We start from the raw sequence: 19,070 nt of genomic DNA, 5'->3' as shown, positions 1-19,070 counted from the left end.
GTTTTAAGGGGTGTATACCCCTTCGTCTTAGCCCTACCCCTAGCTCAAAAAGAGTATTGGGACACCACTAGCTCTCACGGGAATGCGCAAAACTAAGGGGAAGGGGAAGGGGGAGTATTGGGATTCGGCCATTCACTAGGTAAGACTTCATGCTGTGGTCACATTGTGTTTTCTAGCTAATACCTCCCAGCTATAGTCATCTGCAGGCATCTGTATGCAAACCAAAATTCAGGCAAAAATAAAAACGTTCAATTTCATTGTGTTCAAGCTTCTTTTAGTCAAAACCAGTAGTACTTACAGGGATTATGACAACAGGGGAAATAACTTCAGTGTGTCCCCTTTCAAGAGAGACCATGCATGTACTTCAAAGTGTTCAAGAACAGCTTTCACATTACTTTTGGTATGCCTACTTTAGGCACTTGAAACGAATTCGACAGGATTGTTAAGAGGTTGAACAGCGTTCCAGTATTGATGTTCCATTGGTTGGAACGACAGCATATAGTGTCCTGCTAAAGTGAACTTCGAGACCGCCGCATTGACTGCAAGTAATCAAGGCTGTTGTTTATATTGCGTTCAGCTAAAACTCGTTTTAGCTGAACGAGTTTGTGCGCCTCGTCTGGCAGCCTCGGCGCACGAAGTCTCGGTCGAACAAAGACAAGGGAGTCTACTTGCAGGAGTCCATCGAGGACTGGATCCAGCTCAGCCGGATCACCTCTTCTGATAAGCATCACCCTATTTCTATTCTATTCTACCTAGAACTTATTCATAGCTAGCATGTGTTTCCTTAGAATTTCTTTTCTTTACACTACCCGTAGACGTAGATATGTCACAAAGTATATACAGTCAATTTCTAACCTTCACTGCCTATCCTGATCTTCTCCACCTGTCCTTTCTCTTTCTGTAGGGCTCTGGAACTGTCAATCTGTTGTGAACAAGGCAGACCTTCTCTTCATGCCCTTGCGCTGACAGAGACATGGATCCGCCCAGAGAACACTGCAATTCTAGATGCTCTCTCCGTCAACCACTCTTTCACTCACTCACCCCGCTCAACCGGGCGGGGTAGTGGGACAGGTTTGCTTCTTTCCCCACATGTTAAATACATATCCACACCACTCTCTGTTACTGCTAAATCATTTGAACACCATTATGTGATGCTAATTGATCCTATCAAAGCATGCTTAATTGTTCTTTATCGCCCACCAGGACCGCTATCCGACTTTGTGGAGGAGCTGGACATGCTCCTCAGCGTCCTCCCGGATGATGGAACCCCCCTGATAGTTCTTGGGGACTTCAACATCCACCTCCAAGGAATGCAGGCCGTCGACTTCTCGTCTTTCCTGACCTCCTTTGACCTGACGCTTCTGAGCACACCGGCAACCCACAAGGTAGGCAAACAGCTAGACCTCATCCTGACACGTAAATGTGTCACTGACTTAAACTCTGTAACCCTACTGCACATTTCTGATCACTACTTTATTCAATTCTCTGTCTCTCTCCCTCCAACTCCTCCTACCTCCCCTCCCCTCGTAACATTCGGGCGCAAGCTCTGCTCCTTATCCCCCTCCCATTTCTCCTCTATTGTAACATCCTCCCTCCCTCCCATTGACAAGTTCTCGTCCCACCCCACTAACACTGCCACAGACTCCTTGTTAACCACATCACTTGACTTTCTCTGTCCCGTCAACCAGGCCGGCACGATCTTCTCCCTCCTGCCCGTGGCTTACGGATGTTATTCATGAAGAACGGTCCACCCTTCGGGCAGCTGAGAGGAGATGGCACAAGTCCAAAGAAGGTCTGGACCTTGATAAGTATCACTCCCTCCCTAAATCCTTCTCTTCTCACATAACTGGTGCTAAAACCCTCTACTTTCTAAACAAAATTAACTCTGCTTCAAACCCCCAGAAACGTTTCTCTACCTTCTCCACCCTTCTTAACCCACCTCCCCACCCCCCCCCCCCCCCTCCACCCTGACAGCAGACGACTTCTCCTCCTTCTTTGAGAAAAAAGTCGCTGACATAAGCAGTCGGTTCCCTAAACCCACCTTTCCTACCCTCTCACCCTTCACGACTGACCCAACTAAAGGTCTAAACTCTTTCTCCCCTGTCCGAGGCCGAGCTCTCTGACCTCATTCTCTCTCATCGCCCCCCCTCCTGTCCCCTTGATCCTGTCCCCTCCCCTCTCTTTCTATCTCACCCTCCATCATAACTTTTCTTCTCCATGTCCTTAACTCCTCTCTTCCCTCCGGGACCTTCCCCTCTGCCTTCAAATAGGCCCAAGTTACCCCTCTACTCAAAAAAACCTCCCTTAACCCTGCTGTCCTCCAGAACTACAGACCGGTATCACTGTTACCATTCTTTTCTAAAACAATTTAAGGTGCTGTATCTAACCAACTGTCTAACTGTGTCTCTCAGAACAACCTGCTTGACCCCAACCAATTGGACTTCAAGACCGGCCACTCCACAGAGACTGCCCTCCTTTCAGTCACCACTGCCCTCCAGTCTGGCAGAGCGGCTTCCAGGTCATCCGTCATCATTCTGCTGGAACTTTCTACAGCGTTTGATACGGTTAACCACCAGATCCTGCTCTACAGACTTTCTGAGATGGGCATCACTGGCACTGCACTCCAGTGGATCTCATCCTACCCATCAGGAAGATCCTACCAGGTGTCCTGGGGAGTCAAAGTGTCAGACCCTCGCCAGCTCTCCACTGGTGTCCCACAGGGCTCCGTCCTTGGACCCTTCCTCTTTTCTCTGTACACCACCTCACTTGGACCAATCACCTCCCATGGCTTCTCCTACCACTGCTACGCTGACGACACGCAGCTGTACCTGTCGTTGCCCCAAACCGATCCTGGGATCTCAGCTAGGATTGAGGCCTGCCTCGCAGACATCTCGAGATGACCAAGCACCTAGATGACCAAGCACCACCTCCAGCTGAACCTCGCCAAAACAGAACTTCTCATCATCCTGGCCAAACCCTCCATCTCCCATGACCTCTCAATCACCCTGGGATCTGCGACGGTGACTCCTTCATCCTCTGCCAGGAATCTTGGGGTTACCATGGATGACGTACTTTCCCTCACGGCCCACATTGCTGCGGTCTCCCGGTCGTGTAGATTCACCCTCTACAACATCCGGAAGATCAGGAGATACCTGTCTGAGCACTCCACCCAGCTGCTTGTCCAAGCACTTGTCCTCTCCAAGTTGGACAACTGCAACTCGCTGCTCGCCGGTCTCTCAGCATGCGCAACCCGCCCTCTTCAGAGGATTCAGAACGAAGCGGCCCGCTTGGTCTACAATCTACCCAGACGCTTCCAGGTTACCCCGACTCATCTCCCTCCACTGGCTACCCATCACGGCCTGCATCAGATTCAAGACCCTGGTACTCACCTTCCGAGCAGTGAACGGGACTGCACCCGACTACATCAAGTCTCTCCTGCAGCTTTACACCCCCACCCACCACCTACAGTCTTCTTCAGACAACCGTCTGGTGGTCCCACTGCTCAAGACTGCCCGGTCCCAACACAAGCTCTTCTCCTGTCTGGCCCCCCGGTGGTGGAATCTACTCCCCACCTCCATCAGAGACACAGACTGTCTCTCCACCTTCAAGAGAAGGCTCAAGACGCACTTGTTCCGGGAGTACAACGGCTCTTATGGTTCTTGCCTTTGGCACTTACTTTTTGGTTGTTCACAATGTGTGCGTCTTGTTTTGGCTACCTGCAATGCTGGGGCTATCTTGTTGTTATTATCAGTGACCTATGCACTTTGTAAAGCGCTTTCTTGGAAGTCGCTTTGGATAAAAGCCGTCTGCTAAATGAATAAATGTAAATGGGTGAGACTTCTTGGGTGGAAATCAGAAATTATTCTCACCAGTGATTGGACTGTAGGATGGGACTCTCGTTCTGGGCGATGTGATATAAGGCACTCATAGCATTCATGTTGAAAAGAGGAGGCTTTCTTTCAGCTAGAAAGACAGAAGTTGAAAGATGTGGATAATACAGAAAATAAAAATATATTTTGGAATAGAATATAAAGAAAGGATTAAAAAGATGGGAAAAAGTGAGGAAGTAAAAGGGTATTAAGATGGGTATTAAAGTAGAAGTAATACTACATAATTAACAATGTTAAAACTAATGCTGTAGTCTGTTCAACTTGCTTTTGTAAATGTACATAAAGCCAAAAGGCATAAAAAACACATGCCAAATAATTGGTATAGTTGCTCACGCAACAAAATCCCAAACCAAGTCAGCAATCCTCACACATTTACAACAGAATGTAAAGTCCTTATATTGATCAAATCAACAGTTTCCAGTGTGAGCAGTAGTGGAGCAAGACAGTATGCTGTCGCCCAACGCTTTTAGGAGGCCCATCACCCCTTGGAGGCAAAACACATTCTTCACTTTTTCTGGTCTGGGCAGAAGAGGGTCATCCGATTTTGAGATGGCTGGAAATGGCTTACCCAGCTCTATGCATGTAATGCCCAGAGACCAGACGTCCACCTTGCCGTCATACTGGCCTTCATCCATGGCCAGGATAACTTCAGGGGCCATCCTGTCAAAGGGGATTGGAATGTATTTGATCAAAATTAAACACCATTAAAGTAAATATGTTCTGTTATGTTAGGATATTAAGCTTGTAGATGACAATATGAAACTATTCTCACCCAAGTATCAAAATGTAAGTATACGGTCCCAGCTAGTTTTAATAACAGAATTTTATTTTGACCTACTTATCCTAGTCAATCCAGGGGAAGGGTATACTGTATGCTGTCAAATAATGATTACCCAGCCATCGAATAGTCAACAGGTAAGGATACTAGCAGAATAAAGATACATAGGATATTTAGACATTAACACCTAAAAATTGTTATTTGCAAGGGTTTTTCAATTAAATACTTGTGTCTAACCAGTAAGGGGTCCCCACAAACGAGTTGGCAGGTGCAACAATGGATGCAGAGCCAAAGTCACCCAGCTTCACCTGACCAGGTTCTGTCAAGAGGATGTTCCCTGCTTTTACATCCCTGACAGAGAGAAAGGTACACCCATTTCAAAATTCAACAGAAGAAAATACCAAGGCAAGGCAAAAAAGGGTTGTTTAAAGACAGCTGTTCTGGTGGGTAACAGTGAAGAAAAAAATGATTCCAAGAGGGCTGAGAGCTTGGCTTGATGTGCCAATTGATTTGATACAGCTACTCTACAGTCTCCCTATGTCTTCCTGAATGTTTCTAGGGCCAAACAAAAGCAGTTAACTCATACATAAATAAAAAATAAACTACATTACAGACTTTTCAGAGATACATACAAAACAAACCTGTCCACATGGTTTGTTAAAATGGTGACTTCAGTATGGCACAAAACTAGGTAACTGTTTACAGTGTACACACAGCAGGAGTGGTAACAAAGTCCTCAATGTACATAAACTCCTCAAAAAAAGTGCGGAAACGTTACTTCGGTCGATTATTCCTCTCCTTCAATATTACCAATTGGTATTGTATTTTATATAGTTGGAAAGCCTGATTAGTCACCTTTACAATGAGGTACAACTTGTAAGGATTGTGCATTCGTGGAATGAGCAACACAGCTAACCGTGTGGGTAGCGGCCCCCCCCAAAATTGTCAAAATCCCCTGCAATATTCTTCAGTTGGTATTCACTCTCGTTTTGAGTTGCTTGGTGGATTGGATGATTGCACTCTCCCACAGTAATAAGGAAAAAAACTATACATATTCACCATTTTTACACTTTATTAATTTTACACTGTCAGGGACCTCAGTAGCATGTGGAAGATCCATACGCAGCCACAACAGCTTGGCACCTCCACCTCATGGGATCAGCTTGGGCGTGCTGTACGTGCCAGAGTGACCAACGCAAACATGTTGGCTGACTTGTGACAAATCCTGGTTGAGGAATGGGATGCCATCCCACAGCAGTGTGTGACCAGGCTGGTGACCAGCATTAGGAGGCGATGCCGAGCTGTTATGGCTGCGTATGGATCTTCCACACTCTACTGAGGTCCTTGACAGTGTAAATAGGGCTGTCACGATAAGTACTTATTCTTATGCGATATATTGCGATAAACGATATTATAGTACACACGTCAATTGTAATTTTCAGTCCATATATGCCACTGATTACGTAATGCCCCCCCCCCCCCCCCCCCCCCCCCCCCCCCCCCCCCCCCCCCCGGCCAGATCTCACGGCTGTTCGCGCGTCTATGTCGCTTCACTGCATCCCTTATTGTTTACAATATTAACAGGGCTACTTGGTTGGCGTTGTCTTTTCAGCTTGAGATATACAAGCGAAATTGTTGAAATGCGTGTCTCACGGCCAATGCATGAGAGTTGGCAGCCCTGTGTTTGTCAAAAGTTTGCAGCATATTTGTAAATGCTGGTTTTTTGACCGTGTTTAATGGCTGCATCTCGTTGGCTATATAGCGAGTTACGCTATCCGTGAGAGTGCGCCATTTCGCGCAGAACTGTATGGAAGACCCCTTTCCAGCTCCAGCTGCAGTTGTTGTTTACAGGTTGAAAGACTGGGTGGGATAGTTATTGCTAGGTGAGATGTTAGGTTAGTTGCCTATTTTAATTTCCACAGTTTTTAAACAAAGTCGACATACCGGCTCGTTCACGTTAATTGGCTCTCATCTCATTCGGCTTTAAGACAAAATGTTCCCACACCGGCGCTGAAGATTGCGGCTTTAAAACCAAGTCAATTTTTACTTGTTCTTCCTAACTAGCTGACTGTAGATGTCACGAAACAGAACACTTTATAACACAGTGAGTTCACGGCTTCTTTTCACCTGTCGGTGTCCGCTCTGTGTGTGTGGAGACGGTAGTCCCGCCTACGCTTTCGACACAGAAAGCAGACAAGATGACTGAGGCAGCGGGATCGACTAAAATGTTGGTGACATTCGTTATGTAAAAATTTATGTTATCATAATTTTTTATTATCTAAATTATCAGTTGCAATATATCACGGCACAAAATGATTGCGCTCATTTCCATATACCGTGCGATAAGTCAATATATTGACTATCGCGACAGGCCTAAGTGTAAAAATGGTCCATATGTGTTGTTTTCTCCTTATTACTGTAGGAAAGTGCAATCATCCAATCCACCAAGCAACTCAAAACGAGAGTGAATACCGACAGAAGATTGTTTTGAGTGGGCCGCCACCCACAGGGTTAGCTGTGTTGCTCATTCCACGAATGCACGATCCTTACAAGTTGTAAAGGTGAATAATCAGGCTTTCCAACAATATAAAATACAATTCCAATTGGTGTTATTAAAGGGGAGGAATAATCGACCGAAATAAAGTTTCCGCACTTTTTTTGAGGAGTTCCGTATGAATCTACAAATATTGCCATTTGATTGAGATGTTTTGATAGAATTGCTCTTCAAGTCAAGTGCGTGTGAGAACAAAACACGCGTCTACTCAAGATGTTGTTGCTTACCTGTGGATCATATTGTGGGAATGAAGATATGCCAAACCCAACAATGCACCATGGGTTATAGCAGCTATTTCTACTTCCTGGAGTGGCTTCTTGTGAACTTCAAAGGAAAGAATTTGATTTACAATTAAGATATATAAGGGGAGGGTGAGACAACATTTCAAAATAGTTTTAAAATCTTATCCAGACCTTCTAGGAGATCGGAGGCTGAGCCTAGGCAGTACTCCATCACCAGCTAAGAAAGAAAAAAATAGGTGTGGTGGTTTATAATCAACCAGAGGACCACAAACTTTCTTTTCTAAATTTGCCACAGATAAACATTGTAAAACCATTTAGATTATAAAAATGAGTCTCAACTGGTAACTAGATTATGATTATAATCAGTGTTTCCCATTCATTGGCTAGACTGTGGCAGCCCTCCATAGTCTAATTTGTCCAGCCATAGTTTCATAAAGTACACTTCTCATTACATAAAATATCTCTAACGTGTTTTGCACTAGGGCTGCAAAAACAAATCGATTATATCGATTAAAATCGATTATTAAAAGCGATGGCAACAAATGTCATTATCGATTAGTTGTGTTGCGCGATTATTACGCCACTCAATAAGTCGAGGAGATGTTTGAGTATATAAAAAAAAAAATGTTTAGTTGAGCGCGGAGCGGCGGTAGAGGAAAGGCCATCGGAGAGACGTTGTTGAGAAACGTTGTTCTGAAACACACGGCGGCAGTGACGTGCGGTGATGTCAGTAAGAGGCAAGGCACTGAGTTATAAAGCCAGATTACCTCATTTATTGTTAGGCTAATATGTCAAAACAGTAAACGAAGTAAACAGTACAAGCAGTCTACAGCCGCTGAATGTTAGCACAGCCACATAGACAATCTTTTCTTCTTACCAGTCTTTTTGAAACAATCGAAAACATGTTGTCCCTTAGGCTGCAGTAGTCAATCTAAGTCTGGTGTAGACCTCCCTCTTGCTATTAACTCCCTTTTTGAATAAAATCGAGCCTTGGGAAATTCCTCAACTCTGTGACAGGCAGACACCGCTGCTGTCATTTTGAGATTTGTTAGTTTCATATTCTACATTTGTCTCACAATCAGAAGACGCTACTTTGCAGCATCGCGTTAGGGACCGGGTGAAATGTTTTCACATATATGTTGGAAATATCATGTGATATAACCTAATGCAAGATATAAGAATAGTCCCTTTTAACGTTAATAGGATACTCACCCCAATTAAGAGAGGGAAGATCCTATCAAAACTAATAAAAGAAAGTACAAATAGCGCACCTGCAAGAATCTCATCTTAATGATATAGAACATTCCAAACTGAATAAAATGGGCTTCAAATACGTATATTCATCTTCCTACAAATTGGGGCGTAGGAGGGGGGTGGTTATATTGATATCAAGTGCAGTGAATTATGAGCAAAAATCAGAGTTTAAGGACAAAGAAGGCAGATTTCTAATAACAATAGGAAATAGAGGGAACTCTAGTGAGCCTTCTGAATGTCAATGCTCCCCCAGGTAGTGTGACTGGACGTTTTATAGGCAAATATTTGATTTAATTGCAACGAAAACAAAGGGAATTCTAATTTGTGGGGGGGAATTTAATGTACGTTTAAATCCAAGACTGGATGCTTCTAGTGGAAATCCTGAGTTTAAACCAATAAACAGGAAGATAAATGCATTAATGAAGGAATTGGGAATCATAGATGTTTGGAGAGAAATTAATCCGTCCAGGAGAGATTACACCCATTACTCCTCCCCCCCCCATGCGGTATACTCCAGGATAGACTATTTTTTTATTTACAATAGAGACCTGCATAGGATAGGGCAATGTGACATAGGACCGATTGCTCTTTCAGATCATAGTCCTATTTGTATATCTGTATGCCTTAATAGGAAGCCAAAGTCTTCACTGTGGAGCCTGAATTCAAATATTCTGAATAATACTGAGATTACGGAGGGTTTAAAAACTGAAATTAGAACATATCTGGAACTAAATGATAACGGTGAGGTGGCACCATCTATGCTGTGGGATACGCTTAAAGCGGTGAAGGGCAAAATCATCGCCACTACTTCTGCTATAAAGAAACTTAAAAGAAACTTGAAGGCAAAGGTTGACCTGGAAATTAGGTTAAAGCATCTACAAAGAGATCACACTGACACTTTAGATACCAGGATAAAACAAGAAATGAAAGAAATAAGAAATGAGATAAATGACATAGGTACACAAGAAATACAAAAACATCTGCTATTTTCAAAACAAAGATATTATGAAGTAGGTGGGAAATCCCTGAAACTCTTATCATATAGGCAAAGATGATGCGATTTATAATCCAGAGCGATTTATGGTCCCAAAAATACAGTAGGCTAATGCATTAAACACTGATTAACAATGATTTCAGAATGATACAAACTATAGCCTACGTTTTAAATATATGATAGTTTGTGAAATCAACGTTTAGGCTGATACTAAATAAAATGTCTTGATCTACATTACCACAACAGAATGATCATAATTACATAAATCATGTACATCTGCAAAAACAAACCTAAATCCATGCCTCTATCCTCCACTTCGCCAATACAAAAACCATGTTAAAAAGTTATTAATGGTTAATTGTAGGCTATTTGTTTAAAACAATGTCAAAAATGTCAACGTAGATGTGTTTAGTGGGCCTACGATTTTCTAATCAATGAAGTAAAGATCTATAAAAAAGGACATCAACCTACGTATCGTTCATGTCAATGGTGTGTCATTTTATTTAGATGAGGTGGTGGATGAGGGAACTGTCATAGTACGTACCTTAAAGAGAACATTATTTTGGGGAGAAGGTACGTGGACGTGATTATTGCGCTTTGTCATGGTGGATCGATATGATCCATGTTCTACCTCTCAGGCTGCTTACGAATATGGTGCACCTGTAAATATCTTGAGTACTTGAATTTGACTCAAATGAGTCGGATTGCGTGAACTAGAATTGGCCTTTATGGAAGCGCTTTAGCCCCCAACTGACTTGTTTTGTTAATTCAAGTCAGGTTTGGGACTTTAATCCCATCTTTTTTGAGCGGCCTTTATGGAACAGGACCCAGGTCACTATAGATACTTACTGGCAACCTCAGTGGAGTTGTGTAATGATTTGATGCTGGATTTCTACATCAGAACTTGGTGACAAACATTTTGTATTAATTAGAATACAGCTTTTACTGAATTATGGCAAACAAAAAAGCAGACTGGAGGGTTTGATCCTTTTAAAGCAAGTACAGTCCATCAGAACTAGACACTGATAGGAAAGCACAACACAATTAAGTAGCCTAGTGTTCTTTTGTACTTGGCTAATGGATGAACACTGTCAATTAGGGCTGCCACTAACGACTATTTTTCTATCAATTAATCTGTAGACTATTTTATCGATTAGTCGATTAATCTAAACAATTAATTTTCCTCCCCATTTTTTTGGACCATTTCAGTTGATTTTATTTTGAAAACAACAAACTTTATATGTCATTGACAAACAAACAAAGGCTTACAAATTAAAGTGCTAAACTGTAGGTTTAAACTATCAACTCCAAAGTTAATTAAAACAATTAAAATATTCAGATAAGGTACATAACATATCCCAACATACACGAACACACACCCCTTTTAAACCAAAAATTCAAAGGTGCTGGTTCTGATGCCAGTTTGGTAATGATTCTAGCGATACTCGTCAATTATCTAAGAACCAGGTAGTCTACATTTACCACAGACTGCAGCCGGAGTACAGTAGGGCTAACGTCTTTAAATCACTTCATATGCCTCCGTTGTCCTAGCAACGCGTCATTGTTACGGTTAACAAGTTAGCTAAATAGCAGCTATACTGTACAGCGCCTCTTTTCTTTTCAGGTGCTCGTGCATAGCGCAAGTGCTGCTGTGGTATTCCATTGCAAATTTGCACAATGCACAAACCACCTTATTGTTTGGTGATAGCGTTAAGTCGAAGTATTCCCATACTTTTGAAGCTTCGGGTATTTGGGGACTCGGGTTTCGGAACCAAGTCGGACTGCAGCTGCCATGATATTTGAGCATTGACTGGAGCCGACCAATGACTAGAGCCAATAACAACTGACGTCATGCAAGCACCAATTACGATGTGATATTGAAGAACATTTGTTAAAATTAATAGAAGCGTTTTTTTGTTTTTTATTATCATAAATAAAAATAAATATATATTGATGTTGACGCATTTTCAGCGTCGACGTCGTCGATTACGTCGAAAAATCGCGGCAGCCCTACTGTCAATAAGATGCTTGCATTTGCCTTACTGCACTGATTAAATTATCAACTACTGTATGTCTGGACGAATAATGACTTTACTGAGCCAAAATCTCAATCAACCTCCTCCCTTGATCTATCCTAGTCACTCATCATGTCATTGACTTAGTAAATCCTTCTCAAAAGACTGCTACCAATGCTGTATATTGCAGATGTACAACATAGATCTTACAAGTGGTATTAGCTGTAGCCTAGTAAATAATTACTATAAATAATTATATAAGGGAGAAACACAATAGGTGGCTTCAATGCTTGGCTGCTCGGCCCCTAATAAGAAAAACGAGAACAACAGTAGGTTGCCTATGCAGCTTCGCCCCCAATATAAAGCATTCACATTCCAGCAGACACGTGTATCACACTTGTAATGTATCACACTGACCCATGCTGTGTGCTCTCTAAGGTAGCATCCTCTGTACTCAATGGTGTTGGGGTGGCGAAGCTTCTGGAGAAACTTCACTTCTTTGATGATGTCCTGCCATTTCTGTGGGGATCAAACTCATGGACTTCATAATACGATAGCATTTTAATTTGTGCACCCATTTGCTTTCAGATCAGCCTGGCAAAGCAGCAATGGCATCAGCTGGCATCAGCTAGCTTTCCGTTACACTTAACTATTATCAGACAATATAAAATAATATCAGTGGCTTTGATGAGTTCTAAATGACCATTCACTATTTTTGTTTTTCCCTGGTCCTACAAATTAGAATAAAACAGTCTTTTAACTGATATTTAAAACTGACATGTTTCTTTTACAATAGCATAGGCCATACATATATGTTTTGCTAAAGTTACACATATTTAAACTGCTTGTTAACAACAATCATTTGTAGTGTGGCATAATGTAATGTTCACCTGAAATTACTAGAAAGCCCCCCGAAGCAGACAGACATTTTTGGTAAGTCTCTCTTGGCTCTGTGCATGTATGGATGTATTAACGTACCTCATTGGATTGCTTGCCATTGTAGGACATCTTTTTGATGGCGACCACCTCATTGTTACGCACATCTCTGGCCTGTTTGACACCATGTAGAGGTTCAGTGATACATTTACATGAACAGTAGGACTACGTCTGACCGCACAAGCCCAGAAGTCCTTTCCTAACGGAAAGGTCCTCTACTGTTGATAATTATCTTTTCCATACTTCCCTCCGTCAAATACACCCAATTAGTAACCAATCATAGCTACTTCAAGTGTACCTCACTTCTCACCCATCATCCATATTAAACAGGCAGAAAAAAGATGCACAGAAACGGTCCTTACAAAGTAGACAGCCCCAAAACTGCCATGGCCGATCTCACGGAGGTCTGCAAACAGCTTTTCTGGGTCATCTCGATAAAACAGGTCTGCCACCTCCGGGTCCTTGACATTGCCCCGAGCACTCGCTGGCATGGCCAGGGCCTGGCAGAAGGAGAAGAAGGTTTCATGGACTTAATGGAGAAAATAAATACCATCATTATTTAATTGACCTATTGCTAAGCCACTCCCTAATATATAAATGGTTCAATCATACTATAGTAACCATTACTAAGAGCCAGTGTTGGGAGTAACGCGTTACGCGTTACTGTAACTCCACTACTTTTGACGGTAACAAGAAACGTAACTAATTACCTTTTCAATTAAATAACGCAGTTACAATTACTGAAATTTAAATGGGCTCGTTACTCGTTACTTTTGTCTTGCATGACAATTGGAAGCCTATTTCCGCAATTTCCTGTGTTTTGATTTAACTTCAACGACTTTACGGCAATGAATGAATGAATCACTCCGAATTTCAGACTAGCTCAGACAATGGCCGACAGTTAGAGTACAAGCTTTTCCTCATGGAAATATGGTCATTATTTTTCCATTGTCGAGATAAAAGATAAAAACATAGTGGTTAGGTGTAGCTTATATGCAGGTACGAGAACCTTATCCACTGCAAAGAATACAAATTCTAACCTTAACAAACACTTGATAAAACAGCACGCATCTATAAAGCTTATTGCCAAAGAATCGAGTGCTAGCTCCGCTGGTCAAGCAGTCGGAGCCACAACATCTAAACAGCCAAGGCTTGATTTCAAACAAAAGTCTTCCCAGTCTGTAAGCCAGGAAGAACTAAAGAGAATGATTGCCAGGTATGTGGTCGAAGACATGCAACTGTTGACAACCGTTGAGTCAGTTGCCTTCAGTGTGGCAGAATTCATTTTAAGTTGGTCTACCATTATTTAAATGATGTCTCCAGTATTTGAATTGAATTTATTTGAAGGACATATGCAGGGGCGTGGCCACGTGGGGGCGGCCAGAGAATGTCCACCCTGCCGGCCCCCCAACCTCACAGCAAAAAAATATAAAAAATGAAAAAATTAAGAAAAAAAACTCCTGAACAGAAACGGTATAAAACTTAAATAAATGCATTTGTATTTTTTTATCAAGTCGTCTTATATTGTAATTTGTCACGCTACAACATAGACTTTTATACCATGGTCTGGGTGAATACTCGATTCTGATTGGCTGCAGGGGTGTACATTATAGGGTGATAACGGACACCTACTGCGTCATTGCAGAAAAACTGTCTTTTCACAGTTCTAACGTCGGACGGTTCACGCCTCCGCATCGTCCATTATCAGGTGATATTGGACACCTCGTCGGGCATTATCCCTTACATATATTAGTAGACACAGCCACTTCCAAGATGGCGTCCTCATTCATTTCTATGAAAAGTGCTCAGTGGCAGCGCAGTAAGGCAAGCGAAAGTTGTAACAATATAATGACCATAACAATATTGTGATCAAACATGATAACCACATCATCTTTCTCATCTAGCTCATCTTCGTCTTTTTAATATCGCCAGATATTATAACAAATTATATTAGGCTATAATTACGTTTGTCATGCCATGAGCATATTATAACGATCATTACAAAATGGTTAAATCTGGTTTAAAATAACGGAAATAAACGGTACAAACAACCGTCGTGTGTGTGCAACGATTTGTAAAACTTGCTACAATAAAGCAGGCAACTGTAGATTATTAAGCCCTTTCTCCTTGTTCTCATTCAGCTCAGGTAGGCTAAATCAGCGATTTGCTTATGTTCCCTTTTGTGCTCGTCCCCTGTTCGTATTGGCGAGCACGTTTCCAGGCAACTTTTCTTGACTAAGCACATAATTGGGGTGCTAGTTTACCCATTTGGGATTGGTTTCAAATTGAGCAAAAATCGTTTTAGAAAAATTATTCAATGAAAAAGCTAGTGGTATGAGCCAGATTTGAGAATGCAATACCACCTACATCCACCGGGGCCGTTGCCTCGCGGCAGCCCCCATCAACAGCGCAAGACACAAACCAACGTGCCTGCAGTCTTACAGTGCGTGTCCACTGCAGCGAAGCGATGCGGGCGACAACATGTTTTCCATTCATTTTCTATGGAGCCAGGCGAATCGCTTGCGTGGTGCATTGTGGGTAGCGACGCAACGCGACGAAGTTGAGATTTTCTTAACTTTATTTAAGACAACTACAACCAGGACTTTAGAGAACTACATTCTGTTTGAAACGCCCCCGAGCGTGGTGAACTGTGGGAAGGCGAGCGATGGCAAAGCGATTCGCGTCGCTGCAGTGGACACGCACCGTTACAGCGCAGTAGCAGCTAACCACTGGATACCACTGTAACTAACAGGTGAGTAAGTTGGTGATACTTGAAAGGATCATTGAAATGATATGATCATAAAGTTATCTTCACACTCAATTTAATGTGTAAGAATGTGTCGAAATCATCACAACAGGAGAATACAGCTGCTGTAAACGGTTAAGTAACCAACATCCGTTATACAGTTTTGGACCATAAACAGCCTCAACAATAAAAAGGACGAGCAAGTGATATTTTCATCTTACACCTTTAGTTTTTCCTAGAGTGTATTATGGGACATAATACACAGACAGACACTCAAATATGTTCTTAAGAATAACAAATAGGCCTAAGCTAACAAACAAACAAAAAACACACACACACGTAATATTTTATACCATGGTCTGGGTGAATACTCGATTCTGATTGGCTGCAGGGGTGTACATTATAGGGCTGGCCCGTCTTGATTAGGTGAAATGCCGTTGTTATAAGTCGTGCAATAACACGATGGGTATCTACATTTAAATTCCTGACCAGAGTGGTCAACGGCCTGGAAGATGGATTGTCATCCATCCGTTTAGCTGTCAAGCAAACCAGGTGCTGTCTGCTAGCTGGTCAGGGATTTTTTTCAAAAACATTTCGGTGCCTGTGTAAAAAGATCCACTTTTGTCTGCTTTACAGTGCGTTCACACTGCAGCGACGCGAATCGCTTGCCTTCCCACAGTTCACCACGCTCGGGGGCGTTTCAAACAGATAAATGTAGAATGTAGTTCTCTAAAGTCACTATTGTAGTTGTCATAGCCAAGTGTGCAGACTTGGGTTTACGTAGTTGCAACATCGATCAAAATACAACTTGTATACAACATACAAAACTGTTTAATAGACATACACGTTGACATGTGTAAAAAACATTTTACTATATTCCTCATTCTCTGCTAATCTGTCGATACGATAGGGAGTTCCAGCCAGGCTAGCTAGCTAGTTACCACAGAACGAAGTTACGTAATGTGACTAAACTGAATTTGAAAGTACAAGTACCCACAACTTCGGCAAACCTTGCGCCATGCATTGTTTTTTTTTAATTAACATCTCTGTACAAATACAGCTATGTATCTTACAGGACCGGGTAAGCAGCCACACAAACGATTAGTTTATCCTCCACCTTGAAACCTAGAAAGCTAGAAATGTTTGCCATGGTTGCTACGTTACGAGAAACAAGAGAACACCCCATTTGGCCATCGCTAGCGAAAATCGCTCCTCATTTGCATCAAGTTGAGAAAATCTCAACTCTGTCGCGTCGCTACCCACAATGCACCACGCAAGCGATTCGCCTTGCTCCATAGAAAATGAATGGAAAACATGTTGTAGCTCGCATCGCGTCGCTGCAGTGTGAACGCACTGTTAGACGGGAACATACGACAGATGACACAGTGCATATTCGTTCCATAAAAAAAGTTGCTTCCGTTTGAGCTCGTAGCTCTACTTTGCTGCCATCTTCACTTTATTGTCTCGCACCCCACGAGCTGCAAAGTTATTTATGCATCTAGCAATAGCAAAACATATGAAGGATGTTAACTTTTACTATGCTTATTTTTTTTTCAATCAATAATTTGCAGTGGCCCGATCGGGCCAGTGAGTTGCTAGTTTAACTGTCCCGACGTTACTTTTTACTGGCCCCGGGCCATCGTTATTGTCGAGCCCTGGTACCACATACATACTTTCTTGTAGCCACATGCTAATTACATAATTATGTAGGCCTACTATACATTTACATTTGTAATGTAAAAAAATTACTCAATGTACTATACATGTTATAGCACAATACATTTCACCCTGTGTACATGTAAACGGTACTGTGTAGATTTCCCACACTGTCAATACTCTTTTCACCCAAATAAACATACCGGTACATTTATTTGTTTTTACACTTAAAATCCACCCGGTACATTCTAATTTTGGACGGTACGTTTATTTATTTATTTGAAATCGAGAAGATTTTTTTCGGAAGGGAAGATACATTTGAACTCTGATGTGAAAACGTTGGCTACCTTGGCTAGCTAGCTACTGGCAAGTAGCTTACATTAGCTAACGACGTTAGCTACCAACTGAAGGTTCTCAGTGCAAGTTCAGGATTGTATGCCGCACAAGACGCGGAATATAAGGTGCTGCGAGATGATGTCATTAGAAATATCCCAGCACCTGCAATTGTGCTGCGCCGCAGTCGTGTCTACTATAAGTTTGTTGAGGTATACCAGTAGTCATGGCATGTTTGTTATTTGACAGCTTTGTAACTATGTATTTGCAAGCTGCAGGCATTGAAGTATTTTCCTAGCAATGCTTTGTTTGCTAGTGGATTTCATGTTATGTTGCAAGTTTGAGGAAAAGTACAAGTACTATATTTGTAACCAGACAGTCTCTTTTTTTTACATTGTCGGCCCGAAAACTAGGATTGAGAGAGGTTGATGTAGAAGGAGTACGTTTATTTACATTTATGCATTTAGCAGACGCTTTTATCCAAAGCAACTTCCAAGAGAGAGCTTTACAAAAGAGCATAGGTCACTGATCATAACAACGAGGTAGTCCCAAACATTGCAAGCAGCCAAAACATGAAGCATACATTGTGAAAAACTGAACAAGTGCCAAAGGGAAGACCCATAAGAGCATGCAGTTATACAAGTTACAAATTAAAACAACATGAACCCAAATGAAAGTACCCCCCGGAATAAAAGTACCCCCCGGACAAATCGCAAACTGTGTCCATATGCTATCAAAATGTGTTCCTACCAATTAGGGGTGGAACAGTACATGTATTCGTACCGTACGGGTGCATGAAATTACACGGAGAATACACGGTATAAAAATAAATAAAACTTGCGTGCAAATTAATTAATGTAATGCGGAACTACTGTTGGATACTCTTGTTCTTTAGGGACATCAAATCTGTAGTTTAGTCTGTAATTTCAACACTTGGAGTTTGGAAATACATAATCATTATCAGGATCCTGTTTGTGGACTTCAGCTCTGCCTTCAACACCATCATCCCCGCCCTCCTCCAGGACAAGCTCTCCCAGCTGAACGTGCCCGACTCAATCTGCAGGTGGATCACAGACTTCCTGTCTGATAGGAAGCAGTGCTTTAAGCTGGGAACACAAGTCTCTGACTTCCGTTCCATCAGCACCGGATCTCCTCAGGGCTGCGTCCTTTCTCCTCTGCTCTTCTCCCTGTACACCAACAGCTGCACCTCGAGTCATCCGTCAGTCAAACTCTTGAAGTTTGCGGACGACACCACCCTTATTGGGCTCATCTCTGACGGGGACGATCCTGACTACAGGTGGGAAGCGGACAACCTGGGGACCTGGTGCAGCCAGAAAAATCTAGAGTTCAATGCTCTTAAGACAGTGGAGATGGTTGTGGACTTCAGGAAGAACACAGCCCCACTCACCCCCATCACCCTGAGTGACTCCCCAGTCAGCACTGTGGAGTCCTTCCGCTTCCTGGGCGCCATCCTCTCCCAGGACCTCAAGTGGGAACTGAACATCAGCTCCCTCACCAAAAAAGCACAACAGAGGATGTACTTCTTACGGCAGCTGAAGAAATTCAACCTGCCAAAAACAATGATGGTGCACTTCTACACAGCCATCATTGAGTCCATCCTCACTTCTTCTATCACCATCTGGTACACTGCTGCCACTGCCAAGGACAAGAG

At 42.5% G+C, this 19,070-nt stretch overlaps 1 protein-coding gene across 3 annotated transcripts in view; it reads right to left on the bottom strand.

Annotated features, from left to right (window-relative positions):
* The window catches only part of taok2a (TAO kinase 2a), an 84,440-nt gene that overhangs the window by 50,939 nt on the left and 14,431 nt on the right, over positions 1-19,070 (bottom strand). For 2 of the 3 annotated variants that reach the window (XM_047039029.1, XM_047039030.1), the window contains exons 2-9: positions 13,026-13,163; positions 12,706-12,777; positions 12,145-12,246; positions 7,636-7,681; positions 7,450-7,546; positions 4,906-5,019; positions 4,459-4,550; positions 3,870-3,963 (exon numbers count right to left, since the gene is read on the bottom strand). In XM_047039029.1, coding sequence (XP_046894985.1) covers positions 3,870-3,963; positions 4,459-4,550; positions 4,906-5,019; positions 7,450-7,546; positions 7,636-7,681; positions 12,145-12,246; positions 12,706-12,777; positions 13,026-13,154 — 746 coding nt within the window. In that variant the 5' untranslated portion in view covers positions 13,155-13,163. Of the gene's footprint in view, positions 1-3,869; positions 3,964-4,458; positions 4,551-4,905; positions 5,020-7,449; positions 7,547-7,635; positions 7,682-12,144; positions 12,247-12,705; positions 12,778-13,025; positions 13,164-19,070 lie in introns of those variants that run through there. The other variant, XM_047039032.1, reaches the window with a different exon arrangement.

The sequence above is a fragment of the Hypomesus transpacificus genome, chromosome 17, assembly GCF_021917145.1.
Source record: "Hypomesus transpacificus isolate Combined female chromosome 17, fHypTra1, whole genome shotgun sequence".
NCBI lineage: Eukaryota > Metazoa > Chordata > Actinopteri > Osmeriformes > Osmeridae > Hypomesus > Hypomesus transpacificus.
Note: the sequence above shows the minus strand (reverse complement) of the source record. Positions and strands in the feature narration are given on the sequence as shown.